The sequence below is a fragment of the Hyperoodon ampullatus genome (genome assembly GCF_949752795.1).
Source record: "Hyperoodon ampullatus genome assembly, chromosome: 12".
In the NCBI taxonomy this organism is placed as follows: domain Eukaryota; kingdom Metazoa; phylum Chordata; class Mammalia; order Artiodactyla; family Ziphiidae; genus Hyperoodon; species Hyperoodon ampullatus.
The window spans coordinates 11,354,099-11,376,672 of NC_136925.1; the positions used below are offsets into that span (position 1 = coordinate 11,354,099).

At 42.2% G+C, this 22,574-nt stretch overlaps 1 protein-coding gene across 1 annotated transcript in view; it reads left to right on the forward strand.

The window, feature by feature from the left end:
* COL9A1 (collagen type IX alpha 1 chain) overlaps window positions 1–22,574 on the forward strand; it is a gene marked incomplete at both ends in the record, with an annotated part of 83,927 nt that overhangs the window by 42,063 nt on the left and 19,290 nt on the right. The window contains 15 exons of the mRNA XM_079716709.1: window positions 357–410; window positions 1,736–1,789; window positions 4,383–4,436; window positions 6,206–6,259; window positions 6,380–6,433; window positions 6,560–6,613; window positions 7,420–7,473; window positions 8,500–8,544; window positions 9,615–9,668; window positions 9,773–9,826; window positions 18,194–18,247; window positions 18,855–18,926; window positions 19,435–19,470; window positions 20,368–20,412; window positions 21,940–21,972. Of these exons, the coding sequence (XP_079572835.1) occupies window positions 357–410; window positions 1,736–1,789; window positions 4,383–4,436; window positions 6,206–6,259; window positions 6,380–6,433; window positions 6,560–6,613; window positions 7,420–7,473; window positions 8,500–8,544; window positions 9,615–9,668; window positions 9,773–9,826; window positions 18,194–18,247; window positions 18,855–18,926; window positions 19,435–19,470; window positions 20,368–20,412; window positions 21,940–21,972 (771 nt within the window). The remainder of the gene's footprint in view (window positions 1–356; window positions 411–1,735; window positions 1,790–4,382; window positions 4,437–6,205; window positions 6,260–6,379; window positions 6,434–6,559; window positions 6,614–7,419; window positions 7,474–8,499; window positions 8,545–9,614; window positions 9,669–9,772; window positions 9,827–18,193; window positions 18,248–18,854; window positions 18,927–19,434; window positions 19,471–20,367; window positions 20,413–21,939; window positions 21,973–22,574) is intronic.

Sequence of the window (22,574 nt, forward strand, 5' to 3'; positions counted from 1 at the left end):
TAATACACCCACAACACACATACTTAGAACATGAATGCATACACTCCCTCTCTCTCTCTCCCCCTCTTCCTCTTTCCCTCCCCTCCTCTCTCTCTCTTTAGAAAAGCTTTGAAAGGATGTTACTGGTGTTTATAGTGGAAAGGTGGGATTTGGGTGACTTTATTTTTATACATCTGTGTATTTTCTGAATGTTCTGCAATTAATATGGACTACTCATATAAAATAATTTAAGAAAGTATAGTAGACTAATTTAGGAGATGCCAGATGAACTTACCACGTGCCAAGTTAGACCGAGCCCATTTCAGTGTCCATTTGCTGGATTAACATTTGGTGCCCTTCTCTCTGTGGTTTTTCAGGGTGAAGAAGGAGAGCAGGGTGGACTAGGACAGGTTGGAGCTCAAGGACCTCCGGTGAAGTATTTTTAGAAACATATTTAACTATGTTGCCGGACCCTGGTTGTCTTTGGAGGATATCATTACTGCTTGCTGAGCTTCTGGGGTTTGGGAGAAGATATGCCAAAATATTTCTGTAAAATTCACAGTTTTTCATTTTTTAAATATACAGCATCTGTCAAAGAATGCAGGATTTGTAAAAAGTATGCTTTTTGGAACACTTATGCACGAGCTCGGGAGACAACACATGTCATTCTCACGTCTCTGCTATTGACCCAAATATTTCTGGAATTCTTTTTGAATTACCTTCAGAGTCAGAAAATAAGCCTCACAAGAATGAGCAGCTTTATTCTGATTTGGCCAGATCTCACTTTGTGTCCTGAGCTGGATCACCCTGTCCATGTGTATTTCAGGCCATTCCTAACTGATCTACAGAGAACTGGGACTGACCTGGATGTAAAACAAACAGTTGGCCATGGAGATGCCCCCTTTTCTCCAGTGAGGGCACAGGGAAATGACTGGCCTAGAGCTACTTTATCCTAAGCCATTGTGGACAGTTAGCAAGTTGCCCGGAAGTGGCTACCCTGCTTTCCTGATGGGGCGTCTGCCTGCTGCTTCTCCCCAGGGAGCATCTCTCCAGCATCTGTTTCTGGAGCCCTGCTGCTGTGGGTCCAGACAGTCAAGAATGACAACATTCAGTGTTGAAGGGGACCCCAGGATCGACACCCTGCACCCTCATTTTGAGGATTACCCACTCCTGTGCCCGAGAAGGGCGGAGATGGGTTCCTCCTGCCCCCAATTGGAATTCAGAACGCCTTTTATCGTAGAAACGGTGTAACGTAGAGTGATGTTAAGTGAATGATGGAGACCCAGCTCCACCTATAGGAAGAAGCTTCTGTGGGCTGCCTGGGGACCCGTTGCCTTGGACGGCACACGCTGGTGGGGAAAAATTAGTCCAAGGTTTAAAATCACGATCATGTGACCCGTAACCAAGTTACAAACCATGAAGGAGGCAAAAGTGGCCGTGTATTCTGTGTGAGCTAAAAGGCAAATGCTTTGTCATGATTCTTTGACGCTAATGATACTTACTTTTTGCCACCAGTCATTGTTTCGATTCCAGATTTGTGTAAGTCTTCAGAATTTTTAAAAAGGGTTTTACCATCAGAAGAATTCCTTTTGGATTTTTCTTCTAAACCAGGAAAGTTTGTCTGCAATATAATGTCACTTTTTCTCAGTGTTACCTTTGGTTATGATAACATCCTTCTCTGGATCAGCTTTTGTGATGACCTCAAAGAATGTGTGCTTCAGCTCAAAGAATTTCCTTCTCTTTTTTACATTTCCAGGGAGCTCAAGGTTTGAGAGGCATCACTGGCATAACTGGGGCCAAAGGAGAAAAAGTAAGATGATGACGGTGATGATACACTACCAAAATGCATAAATGCTTAAGTTTGGGGCCATTTCAAATATCTTCTTATCTTTAACAACATCAATTTTTATTTCTTATTTGGTGCTTTGTAGATGTTTGGTTGGGTTCTTACTTTCTGTTATCAACGTAGATGATAGAAATGAGTTATACACAGGCTACTTGTTATTATTATATATTTTAAATTATTTTGGGTAAATAGGAGTAAGCAGGGCTGTTCTGTTTAATCTCTTTTCTTTACCAGTAGTTGATACTGATAACACTGACACAGTACCTGGAGTGCCTGGCAAAAGCAGAGGAGGATGGAGAGCTGGAGCAGGAGGATGAGGCGTTGCCCTTGGTGGGGAGGGCAGGGCAGGGATCGCTTGTCTGAGTGAATAGAAGAAGCAATAACAGCGCAAGCTTGAACGTTCATGATGAGCTCAGAAATATTTGTCTTGCTGTGTGCGTGCGTGTGTGTGTGTGTGTGTTTATGTGTATGTATGAGTGGAGGGGGCGTGTCTAGCTTCTCTCAGATGTTAAGGAAATGGTCAGCACTTTGTAGAAAGTTTGTTAGGAAAGCCCATTTGTAGGCTCCAGAAAATTAAAAGCGGGGCTCTTTGCCCACTAGCCCTCCTGACCCTCACCTCACCCTCTGCAGAACCTCTGAGGCTAATTCATGTTGTTCTGCACAGAAGCACAGAGTAGTTCATTAGCAACCAGACAGGGATAACGGGCACATTGTAGGTGCTCAGTAAATGAGATTCAACCTTTTTAAAAAAGAGGTGCACATTTTTGTGGATCGAAGGAATCGCTTCATGAATAATTCCATCAATTTCATTTTTTCAGCCGCTCTCTCTGTCTCTCTAGGTTTTCTCATTGTGCCTGTCTCCTTCTTCTGTTTCCTATAGAATGCTGTTTCTTTTCTAAAAACACTGTATTTTTAAAAACATATTTTGCCTTTCTGTATTCATGTTTCCTTAAGTAACATTCTGTGTGTACTCTTCTGTTATTAAAAAATAAATCCCATTTATTTTGAAGTTGCTGATACCCAGGCCTTTGCTTTTTCTGGGTTTAAATCACTTCCTAAAATATGTGACCCTCACTTTGAAACCAATTACTGTTCTTGATGTGCTCTTTATTTGAGGTATTTTGCTACTTGGTAGTTTTCAAAATTTCTCATTTCCTCTGATTTTTGTCAAATTGCTTTCAATAAAAAGAAAAAAGCTCTTCTGGTGAATTCAGACCTGCGGAGTGGTTATCTAGTAACAGCAGTTTGGGTCTGAGCTGGTGCTAAACAGCAATGAGAGAGAGAGAGAGAGAGGGAGAGAGAGAAAGGGAGAGAGACGGGCAGCATCCAAGCCATTTCTGTAACTCGAAGGCTGGCTCTGCTTCCACCAGGCAACGTGAGTGAGGAATTCAGGGGCTTTTTCATGTCTCCCAAACCTCTTTTTCACTGGTGGATGGAGAATGCCTTCTGCTGTATTCTAGTTTTAGGGATCAGAGACTTTCAAGGCTCTGTGGTGCCTCTGCTTCTTTCTTTGATTCTACCCACGTCTGAACCTTCTAGCAAAGGTTTTCTAATTTTTAATTCTTACTGCAGACACCGTCCACCTGGTTTTCTTGGCCTGACATCTACCCAATACCCTTTTGACTGTTTTCCATTTCTTGTATCATCTCCTCCTCTCAAGCCTGTTCGTTAGGAGACGGCTTGTTCACTTCAGGTGCCCATCTGCCTTCTCGTTCCCCCGGTAGATGAGAAAAAGTTTTAAACAGGGGGGTGTGTCTTGTTATGCAGCATATGTAGAGAGCACGAAAAACCCCATATTTTTGTTTTCAAATCACATTTTGATTCTTATAATGAAAATAGGGAGGCGGTATGTACAACAGATAACAAAGACAGAGATAGTTTCATGATGATTCGATTTATAAAGCTCTGTAGTTCTTAGCCATCATCACTCAGCAGGGTAAATCTGTTGTGGAGAAAATAGATCAATTACTTTACACATACTGAACCTACCATCTATCCAGGATGGAAGAGGGGATGCTTAAATCCTTATTACAATTCGTTCCTCTGAATCACATAGCTGGACTCCTGATTCTAGGTCTGGGTGGGGATCTCGAGTCCCAGAAATCCCTTCCACTGGTGTGGTGGCTGCAGAGTCCACAGCAGCTACTATTTGGGTGGCCCCTTTGTCTTCACCATCAATGCATTCCTGTAGGGATCCTGAGAACCCCGGAGTGTGATGACCAAACCTTTTCCACTAGGCTTGCCAAGTTCTCTAAACAGGTAGCTCATATCAGCAATCAGGAATGGACACAGTGTTTGTTAACTTAAAATATTCAGGGTGGTATCAAAGATTGGGTGTAGGTACTTCTGGTGGGATGAGAGAATGTAAACCAGTGTTTTATTTAGCATCTGAGGTTTCTGATTAAATACTCCTCGGGGTCACTGATGAATAGAGTATATATTACAAAACACAAAATCTCCTTTTTATCTGGCTATTAAAGTTCTTCAGCAAGACTGGTGTGCCCTTTAGCGTACATGGCTGATCTCAAGTTCATTTCTTTGTCTCGTTTATTTCCAGGGCGCTCGGGGCTTAGATGGAGAACTGGGACCACAAGGTCTCCCTGGTGCACCTGTGAGTAGTTTTCCTTTGATGGGATCCACTGATAGATTTTTTAGCAATGATCAATGATAGATTTTTTGGCTATATGTATGTGTGTGTGTGCAAGTGTCTTTACATGTGAGTAAGGAGGAAGAATGGGCAATTGTTTCTATATTTATTTAAAAATTTAAAATTAAGACAAGCATCTCTTTTTTGTACAGAGAAATGTTCTTCTGACTTGATATGGGTTTTGTTTTTCTCATAAGTACAGTCATATTGTTAAGTTTTTATGCTTGCTGTGTTTTCCTATTGCTTCAGTTGCTAGGATGCTTGAGTCACAGAGACTCTCTCACTTTAAGTTCTTGGGTAGTTCTGTCCTTTTTCTCCCCTGTGATTTCTGATCTCGTTATTTGATGTTCTGACGGCCGTGTGCACACGTGTCCTTATTGTGGACTGCCTCACACCTGTCTTGGAAGTAAAGAAACCAAAAAGCTGTTCATTAATATCTCTCATACCACATTGAAAAGAAGAAAAGGTATAAGTAAAGTAGAATTTCCAACTATCAAGGTTCTGTGGGAAGCATAAGATTTTAAGATCAAGCTCCAGAACATGTGGTGGAGGTAAAGCACCAAGCGGGCCTGAGAGGAAGGAGGGCCTGCAAAGCCGTGCTGGGGGGGGAAGGGGAGGGAGCACAGGCGGGGAAGGCAGCGAGTACATGGGGGGAGGGCAGGGAGCACAGGACGGGGGGGCAGTGAGCACAGGACGGGAGGGCAGGGAGCACAGGACGGGGGGGCAGTGAGCACAGGACGGGAGGGCAGGGAGCACAGGCGGGGAGGGCAGGGAGCACAGGCGGGGAGGGCAGTGAACACGGTGGGGGGAGGGCAGGGGGCACAGGCGGGGAGGGCAGTGAACACAGGCGGGGAGGGCAGGGAACACAGCGGGGGAGTGCAGGGGGCACAGGCGGGAGGGCAGGGAGCACGGTGGGGGGAGGGCAGCGAGCATGGGTGGGGAGGGCAGGGAGCACGGGGGGGGAGGGCAGGGAGCACAGTGGGGGAGGGCCGGGAGCACAGGAGGGGAGGACAGCGAACACAGGCAGGGAGAAGCCCTGTTGGGGTGATGGGGGTGTGTACTGCCTTAGGGCTGGCACAGGCTGGGTGGAGAGCTCCTTTTGAGAAGATGAACTTGAATAGATAAGGTAGAAGCACATGATGGAGAGTGTTTAATGCCAATCCGGGCAATCCGAAGTGATCCAGTAGCAACAGGAAGCCATTTGAGGTTCCAGAGCAGTTAAGCAATTCAACAAAAGCTATATTTTAGGAAGACACCTCTTCTCATCTATCACTGCCTGTACCATATACCAACCTTAGCTGGGTAATTGTGACAGAAAGCATTATTACTGACTGGGGGAGTAAGTAATATGGAGAAAAGGTTGGCAACTCGTCCAAACCTCAACCCACCACGATAGTCAATGAGGCTAGAGGATGTGTACATATAGTTACTGATGTCAAGGTTACCTGCAGTGTGGACCTTAATTTTATTACACTTATTCATCCAAAGAGCACAGAAGCATTATGCCTTTACAATGAAATCAATAGACATGGAAGCCTCAATTATCTTTATGGTAATATCAATTTTTAGGACAATATAATTTTTATAAAAATATTTCTTGAGGCATCCACGATAGAGCAAAGCCATGGGGATGAAAGAGCAATAGTAAGGTAACATAGATGGTGTTTTATAATTTCAAAAGTCTATCAAAAAGTTACTTTTGCTTACTTAAACGCAATTTTATTTTCATACAGGGTGATCAAGGACGGCGAGGACCTCTAGGAGAAACAGGTCCCAAGGGAGACAGAGTGAGTTCGAATTCACGTTCATCGCTGAGAGCATGGAGGTTGTTCTGATCTCTTTGATGTGACCTAAGTACACGTGGTAATTGATTGTGTCTTGTCTGTCTTCTCCCTTCTACCCTGCAGGGGGCTCAAGGTTCTCGAGGAATTCCTGGTCTCCCTGGGCCCAAGGGCGACACGGTAAGTCCTGAGCTGTAGTCATCAAGCCCATTTTTCAAAGTGATTATTTTAATAAAACTTTGGAAAGTGATGAAGGGAAGAAGAATGTGTTTCTAAGAGACAGTGTGTTTCTTTGTGCGTCTTTAGGGCTTGCCAGGTGTGGATGGCCGGGACGGGATACCTGGAATGCCGGGAGCAAAGGTAGCTGTGTGATTTAGTCTACAGGTGGTGGAGTCGTCCCTGCCAGGGGCCCGCCAGGCACAGGGTTTCCATTACTACGTCACTGGGACTTTTATTGAGCTGGTTTTGGCTTTTATCCTCCTTCTAATTTTTTAATCAAGTGTCAGTTCAAGATACTTATTAGAAGTCAGAAAGAGAAAGACAAATACCATATGATATCAATTACAAGTGGAGTCCAAAACATGGCACAAATGAAACTATCTGCAAAACACAAAACAGACTCACAGACATAGAGAACAGACTTGTGGTTGCCAAGGGGAAGGAGTTTGGGGAGGGACGGACTGGGAGGTTGGGATTAGCAAATGCAAACTAGTATATATAGGATGGATAAACAACAAGGTCCTACTGTATAGCACAGGGAACTATATCCAGTGTCCTGGGATAAACCATAATGGAAAAGAATAATGAAAAGAATGTATCTATGTGTATAACTGAGTCACTTTGCTGTACAGCAGAAATTAACACAACATTCTAAATCAACCACACTTCAATAAAAAAAAATTATTAGAATAGAATGTTTGTTTGCTTGGTTTCAGAAAGTCAGTAAAATTGCCCCATTGATGAAAGAAGGCAGAAGGAAATTACGTATTTTGATTGCATTTCTGTCCTAAGTCCTATCCCATCTCCCCGCCCTGAACTGGGTCATGCTATAAAAGTGCACGTAAGGTCAGCTGTGTGGTTAGTCCTTTTACTTAGAAGGTCTTGGTCTTTCCTTTTCTTAAAAGAAGGACAGCAGTTCATAAAGATTCAACAAAAATGTTTTTCAGGGTGAACTAGGGAAACCTGGACCTCCTGGTGAAGCAGGGTTGCAGGGGTTACCTGTAAGTATTTGAGTATTTAAATGTTGATTGGTTTATATACATATTTTGAAGATATGCACTTGGGGGAGAAACATGTTACGTATGTAATTTGATAAGTTCTGGAGAAGAAATGATGCTTTAATTTTATATTTTTACAGTTTTACATTTACATTTTTGTACTTTTTCTCTGAATAACTAGTTATTTCTCTGGTAACCACACTAAGCTTTAACTTTATATTTTGCATCCCTCCTCTCTCTTTATTTCAGGAAACCTTCCTTATATCGTTTCACTAACCCTGAGCTGTGGTCCAGGCTTTATACTTCCTCCTACTTTCAACCAGTTCTGAAGCTCTTATACCAGGGTTGAGCCATAAGAGGTTGAGAGTATGTTCAGGGAACAATGTGAGATAATAAGATTTCATTTTTTGATCGTGTGCTATTTTGAATTATTCAAATTGGTGTTTTCCTGCATTAATGTGGCTGGGAGTTCATGTGGGTTATACCACGTGTATTCTTGGCTCTTTGGAGGCAATTATTTCAAGTTAAAAGGGACACTTGGTAATGATGAGGACTGCCCTCGGTTTATTATGATATCTGACACTTTAAAAGAATCAGAGAAATCAGGCCTCCCAGGAGCACCAAGTCTTAGACCCAGCATTCTTCTGCCATTCTCTTGTTCTATTTAAGGCTTAGAGTTTTTGATAGGTCCTTGCTTTGTATTCCACACATGAAATCATGCCAGGAAGAGCTCCTGTTGATCTGAAAATAGGATTCTAATTTGGAAGTTCATCCTTGAAAAGTAACTTTAGTTTAGAGCTAGAATTTGCTGTAAGGGTATTCAGACATAACAAGCCAGTTACAGTAAAGTTGCCTTTTACACTGTGGGTAGGTCTATAACTGTTCAACTGGGGAACTAGGAAGAATCTCCCTCTAAAGCTTTGAGGTTGTCACGATGCCCCCAGCCCCTCGGCAGTATGCAGTGGGCTTGGCATCTCACGGACTCTCAGAGGAGGTGATTAAACCTAAGTTCTGTGTGCACTCTTTCAGGGTATACCTGGAATTCCTGGTGCAAAGGGTGTTGCCGGTGAAAAGGTAAAAGATGAAAACTCTGTAATTAATATTTTCTCTATTTCTTTATTCTTTTACTAATATTTTTTATTTATCATTTTATATATTTCCAACCTGCCTTTTATTTTATGTTTGACCTTAAGGAGAAATCAAAAAGGCCTTAAGGCTTCAGAAGCTAATCTCTTTCCCAGCTGCAGAAATAGTACTTTGACAAAGAGTTGCTGATCAGAGTACCTTCTTGAAAGAGTCATCCTTTGCCAGTGTAAAACAGAGAAAGTTTTATTGCTCTTTATGATTTACTATGAGGATGATATTAAGCCATAGAAATTGTCAGTGCATATTATTAAGATGGTTTATCTTAAACTAAAAGATATTAAGCATTTTGTTCACATAATGATCAGTTTTACGTGCTTATATTCTAGCACTTAAGAACAACAGTTGAAAGAAAAAGTTAAAGGGATAAAATATAGCTTCACTTTAAATAAAATAGTTAAACTGTGAATAACGTAGAAATTGATTACTATTGGATTCCATGGCTCCAGCCCTCCCATCTTAGTGGCTCATGGAGTCTTGAGCAGAGATGTGCCCTAGTAAGTGGACCATGAGCAACTGATGGTGGGGTGGGATCCCAGACACCTGCTTTCCCTGGAGCTTGCTGGCACATCCCTTATTTCCTCACGTTGGCATGATCTTTTACAATTTTAATGGTGTCAATGTCAGGTATGAAGAAAAAGGCTCCAAGAACTGTATTAGAGGTGGAAATGATGAAGAAAGACATATATAATTAATATTGTAAAGAAAGAAAAATCCTCTCTTATTCTTGTCTGTCTAAAGACCTTCATTTTTTGACATCTGACCTTTGCTTTTAAACATTTTTGACATCTTTATTATGCCTTTGGAAGTGACAAAACAGTATTCTAACCTAAATCTAAAAAACTTTGATGTACCCACCAAGAAAGAGAGTTTACATCTCAATGTAAAATCAGGAAAGTAATGCTATTTAAGTGTAATAAATACCCAGTCTGGGTAAGACAGGTTGATTATTATGCTTATTTACTGCCTGAATTACTCTAAATATTGTATTTTACCTTCAGGGTAACACAGGTGCTCCAGGGAAGCCTGGTCAACTGGGGAATTCAGGCAAACCGGTAGGTGGCCATAGGTTACCTTTTCATACCTTGTAACCTGTTGTAATCACTAAGCAAAGGATTAGGGAGTTTAACTTTTTCTTTACCCGCCTTCCTCATAACAGGGCCGCCAGGGACCACCAGGAGAGGTGGGACCCCGAGGACCTCGGGGCCTCCCTGTGAGTATTCCTTTTCTGTAGACCCCTCCCAGAGTGCCTTCCCCGGGCTTTGCTGGGTCTTCCTTCCCTCCTCTCCCTCCCTCCCTCCCTCCCTCCCTCCCTTCCTTCCTTTATTCATTCATCCATTAACTCATCCAGGAATGCCTTCTGACATTTTAACATGTGATAATCCAGATCAACAATGGAACAGGAATGCTACTTAGATATACAATATTCTTTTTTTCCCCTAGAAAGTAGAAACAAAAATGAAGTATTTAAAAAAAACCATGCTTACCCTTTCTGCTCTCATCCTATGATGAAGGAAATATTTTAGTGTGATTAAAAAAAACAATTTTATTGAGGTATATTTCACATACTATACAATTCACCCATTTAAAGTATACAATCCACTAGTTTTAGTCCATTTGCAGAATTGTGCAGCCATCACCACAGTCCACTTTAAAACATTTTCATCACCTCAAAAAGAAACTCTAGATCAACTTGCAATTCAACATTTCCTGCCCCCCAGTCCTCTCAAACCTAGGAAACCACTCATCCACTTTCTATAGATATGCCCATTCTGGAAATTTCATATAAATGGAGTCCTGCAGTATGTGGGTTTTTTAACGATTGGCTTCTCTCACTTAGCATAATGTTTCAAGGTTCTTCTATGCTGTACCATGTATCAGTACTTCATTGCTTTTTATTGCCAAATGGTATTCAATTGTATGGACGTACCACATTTTATTCATCCATTCATGCATCGATGGGCATGGGGGTTTCCACTTTTTGGCCATTATGATTAACGCTGCTGTGGACATTTTTCTACAAGTTTTTGTGTTGACTTGTTTCATTTCTCTTGAGTACATACCTACAAGGGGAATTGCTGGGTCATGTGATAACTCTATTTTAATCTTTTAAGAACCTGCCAGACTTCTTCTGGTGTGAATTTGTAAATGTGTCTATTTTGCAGCAAATATAGCTATGTATATTTTCTCACTAGATACATTTTAACCCTTAGAGAGAAACTGATTTGGAAATGAAACATGATGCACTCAAATTTAACTTTAAAAAATTCTCCCTGGTCTTGATTTTAAGTTCTTATCTTCAAAGCCCGCTGGGTAACACAAAGAACTCCAAGTGAGAACACAGAAACGTTCCCCAATCTCATTGTTACTTTTTAAAGAGCATCTCTTGCGTATGTTGAGTGAGGATTTTCACGCTTCAGAAAAGTGAAATATCCCAGGTGTCTTGCGATATGAGAGTGGAGTTTTCCCACTTCTCACCGCTGTTCGTCAGCTGACCTGTACCAGGCCGTGTCCAGACGTTTCTCTGCAGCCAGTGAAACTAGCTGCTGCTCATGCCTCATTTATCCTTTTCTCCTCTCTGGCTGGGGGTCTGTGAATTTCTCATTAAAATTCTTTCCCTTGATTGACTGTCAGAGCAGTGAGGTCATAGCTGGATCATATTTCTAAAGCAACAGAAAGACTGAACGGTGTGGAGGAAGGGTGCTGGAGCTTTGAGAAAATTGACTATTTCATCTCTCGTGCTCACGTTATAGAGCAGAAAGCAGTACAGTTGTAGGTCCCCCTGCTGATGGCGGGACCAGGCACGGAGCGCAAGCCGCACGGGTGCAGTGGGCTCGGCCCATCCCCAGCTCAGGACTCGAGGCCGGCCTTCGGAAGCGATGGCGTGTGGTGGAGGCGGTGTTGACTTCGCTCACGGGAGGGCGGCGGATCCGAGGAAGTTATGCCTGCGCAGGGTTTTGAGCCTGCTTCTGGTCTTGCTTGTTCAGTTTCTCTAAGCGTCCGCATTCTTCCCACTGCTGCTGTCACCGAGGCTCAAAGCCTTGGTGTCCCTCGTCCTGCAGGTCCAGGAGGACCTGCTCATCCTACCACCTCCTCTTTAAAGCCTCTTGTCTGACTCTTCTTTCTAAGCCCACTTCCACCCCCTGGCTCAGGTGGTTCACTGCTGCTTGATTGTTGCAGTCATGTCCTGATTTGCCTTCCCTGCTCCCATCTTTCCTTCTACTGCGGCTCGCAACAGGGTACTTCTGGTATTCTGGCTGGGACAGCTCTCCGTTCTCCAGGACTCTTGCACATCGCAGGGTGTCTTGCATCTAGAACTCCAGCCGTGTCCCCGCAGTCCTGGTGACAAACGTGAATGCCTGGGGAACGGTAGGGCTCCAAGTCTGCACGTGCCTCCATGTTGGTCTTTGCAAAGTACAGCATCCAGCATCATTTCTCTTCTTCATTTAAAAATCTTCAGTGGATTTCCACTGACAATAAAGGAAAGCCTGAAATCCTAAACTGTCTGTTTATTCCCTAGCTTTACTTCCCATTTCTGCCTTGCTCAGAGCCTGTGGTCCAGCCAAGCTAGACTTCATGCTACTTCCCAAACACTCCCTGCACTTCTCAGCCTGCCTGTTTTCTTTGTGATGCCCTGCAACTGAGATGGCTTTTTCCTCTATTTCTCTGACTGGACATCCCATGTGCCCTCCTAGATACAATTGAAGAGTTAATTCTGCAATGGAACCATCTCTGAGGACGCCCTACCCCCCAGATAGAAGTGATCTCTCCTTATTCTGAACCTGTAACCCTTGGTCCCTTTCTGCCCTGTGGTGTGGAAACTGCAGGAAGTCAGGAACATGTCTGATTCACATCTGTGTCCCCTACATCTCTTTCCTCGGGGCCTGCCGTAAGGTCGTGCTCAATAAATACTCCTTGAAATGCATTGGGTGGGAGGTACAGTAAATCTTGCTGTGCTGCTTTTGTTCATAATTGACTTCTCACTTACTGCCGTAAGGTCGTGCTCAATAAATATTCCTTGAAATGCATTGGGTGGGAGGTACAGTAAATCTTGCTATGCTGCTTCTGTTCATAATTGACTTCTCACCTACTATAAATTTTTCAGAAAGAGTATCATGTGTGGTTATAAATATTATAGTTCTGGGTCAGAGTTTTTACACCAAAGGTACTTACTGAAAGATACATTTGTTCTTCCATTTTACATCATTAAATTCATTTTCTTGGTAAATTCACACATTGACGCCTATTCCCCACAAGTTTGATCGGTTCTTCCTGCAAATCTTAAATTGAGAAGCTGAGTAGAAGGAATGGAACCTATTTCTGATGTGTCCTGTGAAAGAATCAAGGTTAACTGTAGCCTGTCTTTGAAATTAAACTGTTCTTCTCCCCTTTCCTCACCATTGTTGCATCAACGTTCGCCAGTGCCACGGCAAAAAATATTGGACTTTTGGCATCTCTAGAGGTTACGTATGCGCACGTATCTTCACCACTTGGCTTGTGCTTCCAGCTTTCTCTGTCACATTCCCGTGTTTACACATGCGTCTGGGTGACTCCTGGTTTAGAGCCAGCAGGTGGCTGGGGCCTCTGATTTGGTCCTATCGTGTAGTCGTTTCGGTCTGTCTTCCTCTTCCAGGCCTCCCAGAACTTGCCAGGGCTTTTGTTGAGTGGGTTGTGTTTGCTCCGCTCTCGTGATTTCGACTGGGATGAGTGCCACACCGATCTACCCCCAGTTTTCTGAAGACTCTACACTCGTGGAATGTGGAAGCCTGTCTCCTCTCTCTTAACGTCTTCTACCCTGACCCCCTCACCAACAGCTTCACCACAGAGGTCCCATATGATGTGCTGTTGAGTGACCTAAGCTGCCTTCCTACCCCATCAGACTCTGGAATATTCTCCCAGTCAACACTTCGTGAAGCAGCTGTGATGGTTATAGTGTAAACAGATTGTCATCTGCTTCTGTGTGAGGGGATATTTAAACCTACACTGGAGAGAAATACAAAATACACAATGTGGTAAAATTGAATAAATCTTAAAAAATATTTCCGTGGGGTTTCCTGGTGGTGCAGTGGTTGAGAGTCCGCCTGCCGATGCAGGGGACATGGGTTCGTGCCCCGATCCGGGAAGACCCCACGTGCCGCGGAGCGGCTAGGCCCGTGAGCCATGGCCGCTGAGCCTGCGCGTCCGGAGCCTGTGCTCCGCAATGGGAGAGGCTGCAACAGTGAGAGGCCCGCGTACCCCATAAAAAAAAAAAATTTCTGTGGCAAGCCTAAAAATTATCCCTGTAGTAGGACTGACATGATCTGCCAATGTTAATATGAAAACGGGTTTGTAAAAGCAACAATCCTTAGCAGTCATAACTCATCTTCTGGGTTGAGCATCCTTTTTTCCAGAAAGAGGCGTTTAGTGTATACTGCAGACTGAGTGTAGTGATTTATCATTTCCCAGCTCTGAAACTGGCAAGGTACTAAGGGTAATGTTTGTTCTTCAGCTACTTAGCATTTTGGGTTATCAGGCAAATACAACAACCATCACAATCTAGAGCACAGTGGAGTAAAATTCATTTTTTTGGTAAAATAATTATGACAACCCACGTATAATAAAATGCATTTTTCGGTGGTATTTTAGAAGTCTAATAGTTCCATTTTTTTTTTGCGGTATGCGGGCCTCTCACCGCTGTGGCCTCTCCCATAGCACAGGCTCCGGACGCGCAGGCTCAGCGGCCATGGCTTATGGGCCCAGCCACTCCGTGGCATGTGGGATCTTCCCAGACCAGGGCTCGAACCCATGTCCCCTGCATCGGCAGGCGGACTCTCAACCACTGCACCACCAGGGAAGCCCTAATAGTTCCATTTTGAAAGGGAGACTTCCATATTGAAGTATTTGTATTTATTAAAATGAGTTTTACAAAATAGCTCCTAGAATTTGTTTATAAAAAAGGCGCCTTCTTAGTGATCTGACAGAAACTTGAGAAATGAGGACTAGAGATTTGGTTTTTCCAAGCATAACTCATGCTTTTAAAGAAATTTGGAAGATTTGAAGCGAAAATAACATTTAATGGAACATTTGATTGAAAACCATCATTTTGACTGATGTCTTTATTCCTTGGATAAACATAATAACTAACATGTCTGCCATGCTTACTATGAGCTGGACATTGTTCTAAGTACTTCATGTATCTATTCAATCCTCCCGAAAGCCCATTTTACAGATGAGGAGACCGAGGCACAGAGGGGTTGAGTTGCCTGCCTGGAGTCAGCTGGTGCATGGCAGAGCCGAACTTCAGACCTGGCCTTGGGGCTCAGTGTCCAGGTCCCCATCTCCACCCTCTAATGCCTCCAAAGTCAAGGTTCTGCTGGATGTTTTTATTTGAAGTTAGCTTGGCAAATTCTAACGGCACAAAACACATTTAGCAAATTTTAGTACTTATGGAGCTTTCGCAGTGAGCATTTAACAAGAATCTAACTAAAGCTGGTGAAGACAAACGAACAGAACATAAGCCCCAGCAATTTCCTGGGTCTTACCCCAGACCTACAGAATCAGGACCTGGGGGAGAGGGGTGGAATGCGGAGGGGAAACGGGAGGTGGGTTGGTGAAGACACCAGTGAAATATATTTCTAGAACCTCCTCAGGGGATTCTGATGCACAGCCAGGGTTCGGAATCATTGGTAGAGGGTCTGCATCTTTTTTTTCTTTAAGCCTTGATTGGCTTCTTAGATAGGGATGAATTGGAAGATGCGTCTTAACATGTTAGAGATAAATATGGTGGCACAGTGCACCCAAGAGAAAAAATGGAGCATTTTCTTATGGTCTTCACATTTTCAGTGGTAGGATGTTGCCTTTTTACCTGGTTCCTTCCAATTCTCTTGTTAAAACCCATAACTTTTGTCAAGAAGTTTGTAAATATCAGCCATGGGACAGAAGAGCCATTTCCCCACCAGCCTCCCTGGCCCACATCTGAGAATGTGGTTTCACCATAGCTGTTGAAACAGAAGAGATTTATCATTTTTTTAGCACTCTTATTGTTACCAGTTTAGGGTGAATTGCTCCCTGCAGGATGTATTTAGTTTAACCTGTGTTTTTTTAGAGATTACTATTTATATCTCAATTGCTCATGTTCATCTTAGTTACAGGTGAAATTAAAGAACTTAGAGGAAGAATATGCATGTTTTTAGAACACATAGAAATCATAAGAATGGCCATGAGAAAATCTTGCCCTAACTTTTTTTTTTTTTTTTTTGGTAGCTGTTTGGTCATTGTGAAAGTAAACATTACCTTTTTGCACAGTGGGATGATTTCTATAGAAATACCTAAGTTCAGAATAGCCAAGGATTTATAAGCTAGACATGAAATGAAAACGAGGAACCACACGCTGTCTATTTGTGCAGGAACAGAAAAGTGAATGCCCGTAATTTCACCCATCCCTCCCCTGGTCCTACGTGTGTTGCCCTGTCATGGCTATAGGTCAGCAGAGCAGGCTGCCTAGACTGGGTTCTGAGCCGTTCGTAGGTATTACCAAGGGCTGCCGGGGCTTGGAAAAGACTTCTGAACTGAATAATAAGAGCTCATGAAAGACAGAGAAAATAAGATTCTAGCAGAGAAAATCTTTGTCTTTGACTGAAAAGCTAATTAATCTCTCCAAAAGTAAATGAAAAATTATACAGTCCTTTATTTTCATTTAGCCTTTTGGTTTGTGGAAGAGGAAAAGAGCATTTTTTTTTTTTTTTTTTTTTGTGGTATGTGGGCCTCGCGCTGTTGTGGCCTCTCCCGTTGCGGAGCACAGGCTCTGGATGCGCAGGCTCAACGGCCATGGCTCACGGGCCCAGCCGCTCTGTGGCATGTGGGATCTTCCCGGACCAGGGCACGAACCCGTGTCCCCTGCATCGGCAGGCGGGCTCCCAACCACTGTGCCACCAGGGAAGCCCGGAAAAGAGCATATTAATCATCTTTGTTTTGGATAAGATGGCATCATGGTTCATTTATTTAGAAATGAATGCTTGAGGTTGTATCGAGAACTTTGCTTTCCCTTTCTGGCACGATTAATTATGTTTCCCACCAATGACTGTTAATCGTTCTGTGAATTAAAGTCATTTTATCTCAGTGACATTTAGGATCTCAGTCAGGATGCAGTTCAGAAATAATTTGAAAATGCCAGCAGAGCGGATGTACTGAAGAAAATCTATCTTGAGCTTTGAAGTACTGGGTCATATTAATGTAGTGAAACCCAATCTTTATGTGTAGAGACACATAGAAGAATCTATCTTAAGGGCTGGTTTTCACCTGACTTATCAATATATCCTTCTAACATCCATCCACATGGGGCACTGCTTCTGGCTTCCAAGCTACTCACAAGGGTTACGTACCAATGTATTATTCAAACTCATGCATTAGACAGAACATTTATATAAAAGTGTTTGAAAATCATTTAAGAGTATTTTGTTTAAATCACCTGGAAGTCATATGAAACAACCACCATGAAATTATAGCTAGAGACTTGTAATTTGGCATACATTTCTCAGTCCTCTAGAGCAACTGAAAATGCAGGTTTATAGATCTTGATATTTTGTTCTTTTTATAGATGAATGAATAACATATGGGTCAGATCAGCATAGTCTTATCAGAAGCACTTATAAATATTAAACATTAATATGAAGTTGTCATGTCATTTTAAAGAAAAACAAACTCAAAAGACTACCTTCATTTTGTGTACACCATCCAGGAAATGTGATTATTTATCCAGCAACCTCAGTGTTCAGCTTAGTTGAACTTGCATTAGAAATGAAACAAGCTTTTGTCAGACTGCATAAAAGTGTATGAAGTTCTCAGAGAAAGAAACTGAAGAGTTCATGGTGTTACCTTTTCTCAAAGGGCTTAGAGTTTCCAATAAATTGATACTGGCTCACAACATGAAATGAGTGTGTTGCTTTTGGTGTATCTGCATTATAAATTGTACTTTCCAAAGTCTATTTAACCTTTTAAGACATGTTTAGAAGGAGTAGAACAAAGAATCTTACAGAAACTTTATACATTTCTACTATTTATGTCTTTTTGAAGTTACAGTAGTAATTTGAAGGTGAACATCTCCGTCCTGTGTCTTTTTCACCCTTTCGAGGTTCAAGATCATTTGCCAGATACTGCTTTAAAATGTACTGTAGACCTGAAATTTACTCTGTGTTTTACACATTTATGTGGAATTCAAAATTTTACTCTACCTATACCTCAAGAACATGTAGTCTAAACGAGAGGATAAAGCATGTACACAAATCACCATAATCTAACTTGGATGGTGAAGTAGAGGCTGAACATTCCTAATTGCCATTTCTTGTAGACGTATCAGGTGTGATGTCCATTGAACAGTCTGCATTCAAAACGAACAGCATTAGGACTGTTAGAGCTCAGGATGAACACCGACGAGGCTGCAGGCATTTCATATAAAGGTCTCTGCCTTCAGTTGAAGATGGGGAGAATACTTTGGTGACCTTTAAACAAAAACCTAGGTAGCATGTTACTTCGTTGAAATAGTGATTAAACATTTGCGTTTCGGCAAACTGTCTGGTTGACCACCATGTTTGTGTGTTTCTAGGGCAGTAGAGGTGAAGAAGGGCCAGTAGGAGCCCCAGGACTACCAGGTAAACTGGTAAGTAAGAGTTCTAGTCCCTGGCAGTTTATTTGCTTCATACGAAACACAATACATTTTTTAAGAGAAGCAAGGAGAGAAAAATAATTTACAAGGGGTAATTGCATCATCCTTACTTGATTTCTATTCCTATGTGAATGTGTGAAAATGTAAATGAGGAATTTCAAATTAAATCTAGGAGACCCTTAAAGGGTATTTTAATCAGTGTGGTTTGGAGCATTTATTTGAAAACGGGGAGAGATACAAAGTGCTACATTTAGCTCCTGCTTGTTCTTGGACTTGGAAAGCAAGTGTGGGAATGCTGCCGTTTACTTCTCCAGCCGTGCTTGTTTACACAGCCAGCGAGGCGGGGACTCAGCTCAAACAGGCCACTGTTGGGAAGGGGTGCTAGCCCTGGAACTGGGGACCTCAGAGGTGGGATGGAGTGGGGGGGGAGCTGGCTCTCTTCTCCTGGGAGTTGGGAGAGTGACAAATTTTAGAAGCAGAGTTGAACCAACACAGCACATTTATTCTAGACAGGACTCCACACACCCAAGGTTGCGTCTGGCTTATGTGCTTTCAATGTTGCGGTAGCAGTGGTTCTGGGGACTCTGTGTTTGTCTTTCAGGGTTCTCTCGGCAGCCCTGGCCTCCCTGGCTTGCCTGGCCCCCCTGGATTTCCTGGAATGAAAGGTGACAGGGTAAGATACCTAGCTGTCCAGAAAGTTCCTTATTTGGAAGGGTGATTTCTACTATGTTGAGAAACCAAGGTCGCTTTTGGCCCAATGGAGAATTTTTCTAGAAATTACCATAGAGAGCTATCAAGAAAGATATCTTAAATTACTGAGAGTTGAGATTAAGAAACAAAAAAAATCTATTAATATAGTAATTTATCAGAAGGGAAAAATAAAAGCTGAGTAAAGTAAAAATTTCAGCTGTAATCACACATCCTATTCAGTTCTAAACTTCCAGTCCTACTAGTTACATTTCACACGGATGTGCTCAGGGGACACTTCGGGTTGCCAGTCACTTTTCTGGACAACTGTCAGTTTCTCCAGGTCTGACCTGACTCTTGCTAGGTGGTGGTGAGGCGATGGGGATTATTCATACTTGTTCCTATTCACCAGCCCAATAAGGGGAGTTGGTTCGTTTGAAATTATATAGTTAAAAACCTCAAAACACTGAAAAAGTATATTTTATTCATTGCAGGGTGTAGTTGGTGAACCTGGTCCAAAGGGTGAACAGGTAGGTGCCATGTGTGGAATGCAGCGCTTAACATGCATTAATGTGCTTTACCAGCAGGGGGCGCTGGCTGATCTGCGGTGTGGGTAAAATGTGGAGGCTCAATGTACTTCTTAGTGAGTGAAACGCAGGGTTTAATTTGGTCTGTAGCCTTATCTACCTTTTTTTTTTTTTTTTGGCGGTACGCGGGCCTCTCACTGCTATGGCCTCTCCCGTTGCGGAGCACAGACTCCGGATGCGCAGGCTCAGCGGCCACGGCTCACGGGCCCAGCCGCTCCGCGGCATGTGGGATCTTCCCGGATCGGGGCACGAACCCGCGTCCCCTACATCGGCAGGTGGACTCTCAACCACTGCGCCACCAGGGAAGCCCCTTATCTACCATTTTAATAAGCCGGAGCGCATGATGGCTCTGCCTTCAAGAACACACATTGTCCTTCCTTTGAAAAGAGTGGCCCTGTCTCTCTTACTCAACAGATTGGTTTACTCCAGTCTGATGAGGCCTTCCATAGGCGCATCATAACGTTTTGTTTTTTCTTTACCAAGACCTTATCAAATAAACAATGCATGTGAATTAGAGTTAGTCCTTGTCCTGGTGTTTTTTTTTTTTTTTTCTTCAACTGTAAGAGCCCTTTTAAAGTATTACCTAATTATAAAATTGCTAGATATAGTCATTAATCCTTACCTTTAGCAGTAACTCAACTTCACCTTCTGGCTTTTCTCTGGGCTGTTTTCTGGGTTGGACAAGCCCCTGACAGCTAGATAGGAAAACCACTGAGATCATTTCATATTTCTGCATGATCTTGGGGGCACTGCAGGGACTTTTGAATGCTTCTCAACGTTGACTGGTTAAAATTGAGCCAAGGAACTAAGAATTTTTAAAAAGTGACTTTTAATGTTTAGGGTGCCTCTGGTGAAGAGGGAGAACTGGGAGAAAGGGGTGAACTGGTAAGACACTTTTTTTTTCTGGTTATTGATGGAGATTCACTGATGTTGAACTGTATTAGAAACATGCGTACTTTTTCTTTTCTCTGACCTTGCTATCCTTGCTGACTTCTTTAAAGGTAATATGTTTCTACGTAAGCTAAAAAACAACCCCTGAGAATCGCACCCAAGATCAAGTAAAGTGGAGGGGAAACATGCCAACATTGATAGACGTGGCCTTAACTGTTGGGAGGACAAAACGTTCCCTTTGGAGGGCATGTTTTCTGTGGTTTTCCATGTAGACATTCAAGGTGATTCTTATATGGCTGTAGACAAGTCTATGAATAGTGTCCATCATGGAAACAAAATTAAAGCTTTATTATAGTTTGTATTATAGATTATTGTAGTTAGAGAGTTGAGGCTCCCAAGTTTGACCGTGGGTACTCTCCACGGCCTTTTGGAGTCTAAGACCCTCCAAAGAAGTGATTCCAGGTCCAGGGGCGCCTTCTGCTAAATCCCCAGGAAGGTGGGGAGGAGAGCAAGTCATCACCTCCACAGCACTGCTAGGTCTGCTGGCGCATCCTTTATGGTTATGACACAATCTAACAGGACCTCGTGTGGAAACATATGCTTGGTCCTTTGGGGTGTGTGTGTGTGACAGAATTCTCAGAAAATAGTTTCAGAGAGCTTTTAGGACAGGAGAAAATGCTGATAGTGTTTTATTCAGAGTTTTAGGATTTCAGTTAACATCTGAATGAGGCAAAGCTTCCTAACTATTAAGTAAATTAGAAAAAGGGTGATTTCAATTTTATTTTCTGTTGAAACTGTTCATTTTATTAGCTAAGAGGATGTTTTATTCTTTAATTTATTTATTTAAAAATTTTTGTTTATTTATTTTTGGCTGCACTGTGCAGCCTCTGGGATCTTAGCTCCCCTACAAGGGATCGAACCCGTGCCCCCTGCATTGGAAGCGTGGAGTCTTAACCACTGGACCTCCAGGGAGGTCCTTAAGGGGATGTTTTAAGTCATCTTGTTTTGTAGTGGACATGCTGCTAAGATGAGCTGAATTCATACCTAGAACTAGTGGTGGGAGATAGTCAAGGGTTTTTTTTTAAGCATAAGAGCATGCATATTTGGTTTGATACACTTTTGGGGATGAGTTTAAAAATATTGTTAGAGTTTCAGAAATGAAGTCATCTGGTTTAAATGTCTATTATGTTTTATAACAGCATGCTAGCTTAATGTCTTTTGACTTGCACATTTCAGTTCTCCACACCTAGCCTTTTAAATCTGAATGCAGCCTTGGAGAGCTGTGATTCAACCCTATTATTTAACAGACAAGTTAGCCAAAGGCTGGGAGGTTGCAAAGTTTACACTGGGTCCTGAAGTAAGTAGCAGAGCTGGGACCAGAATCCAAATTGTGAATCTAATTTTTTTCTGTGGTGTCATGGTTCTTCTGTTCATGGTTTTTTGTTGAGTTTGGCAGCATGATAACCTTTTTAGAGTTTTTAGTAAACATTGTTCTAATATAATTTTGTTTTATTGATTTAGGGAGATATAGGATTACCTGGCCCAAAGGGATCTGTAAGTATAATGAACAGTAACGGTATAAAAAATAAAAATATGAATAAAGCTATAGAAAATGCAATGCTGTGCTTTCTGAAATCATTCTAGAAAATTCAATTCTAAAAGGACTTACCTTTAAGGAAATTAACACCTAAATTTATTCTCTAAGTAGTGGGTTAGTCCAAAGAAAAAACCTCACAACAGTGTAAGTGGATCTGCCTTTTGACCTAATTACTCTAAAGGAAGTTTTTTTTTTTTCATATTAAAGTGGCTCACTGAATATACATCGTAATTTCTTCCACAAATGGTTTATTTTATAAGAACCAACCTGTGCTTTGCAGTGACAAGAACATAAGTGAATTTCATTGTCAGTCATAGCATTGCAAATATTTCAGCAATTTTCTTAATCTTCTGTGTGTTCTCGTTGGGGAAGTAAGATATAGGTACGATACCTAAGAAAATACAGATAATTATTAGAGCGAGAAAATAACCATCTCATTTAATTTATCATTTTACAGAAACTAAACTGATGTCCTTAGAGATTAGATGTATTCAGAATTATAGAATCAATTAATAGCAAATCTAGAATGGCTTGCTAATTTGAAAGGAACGCACATCTA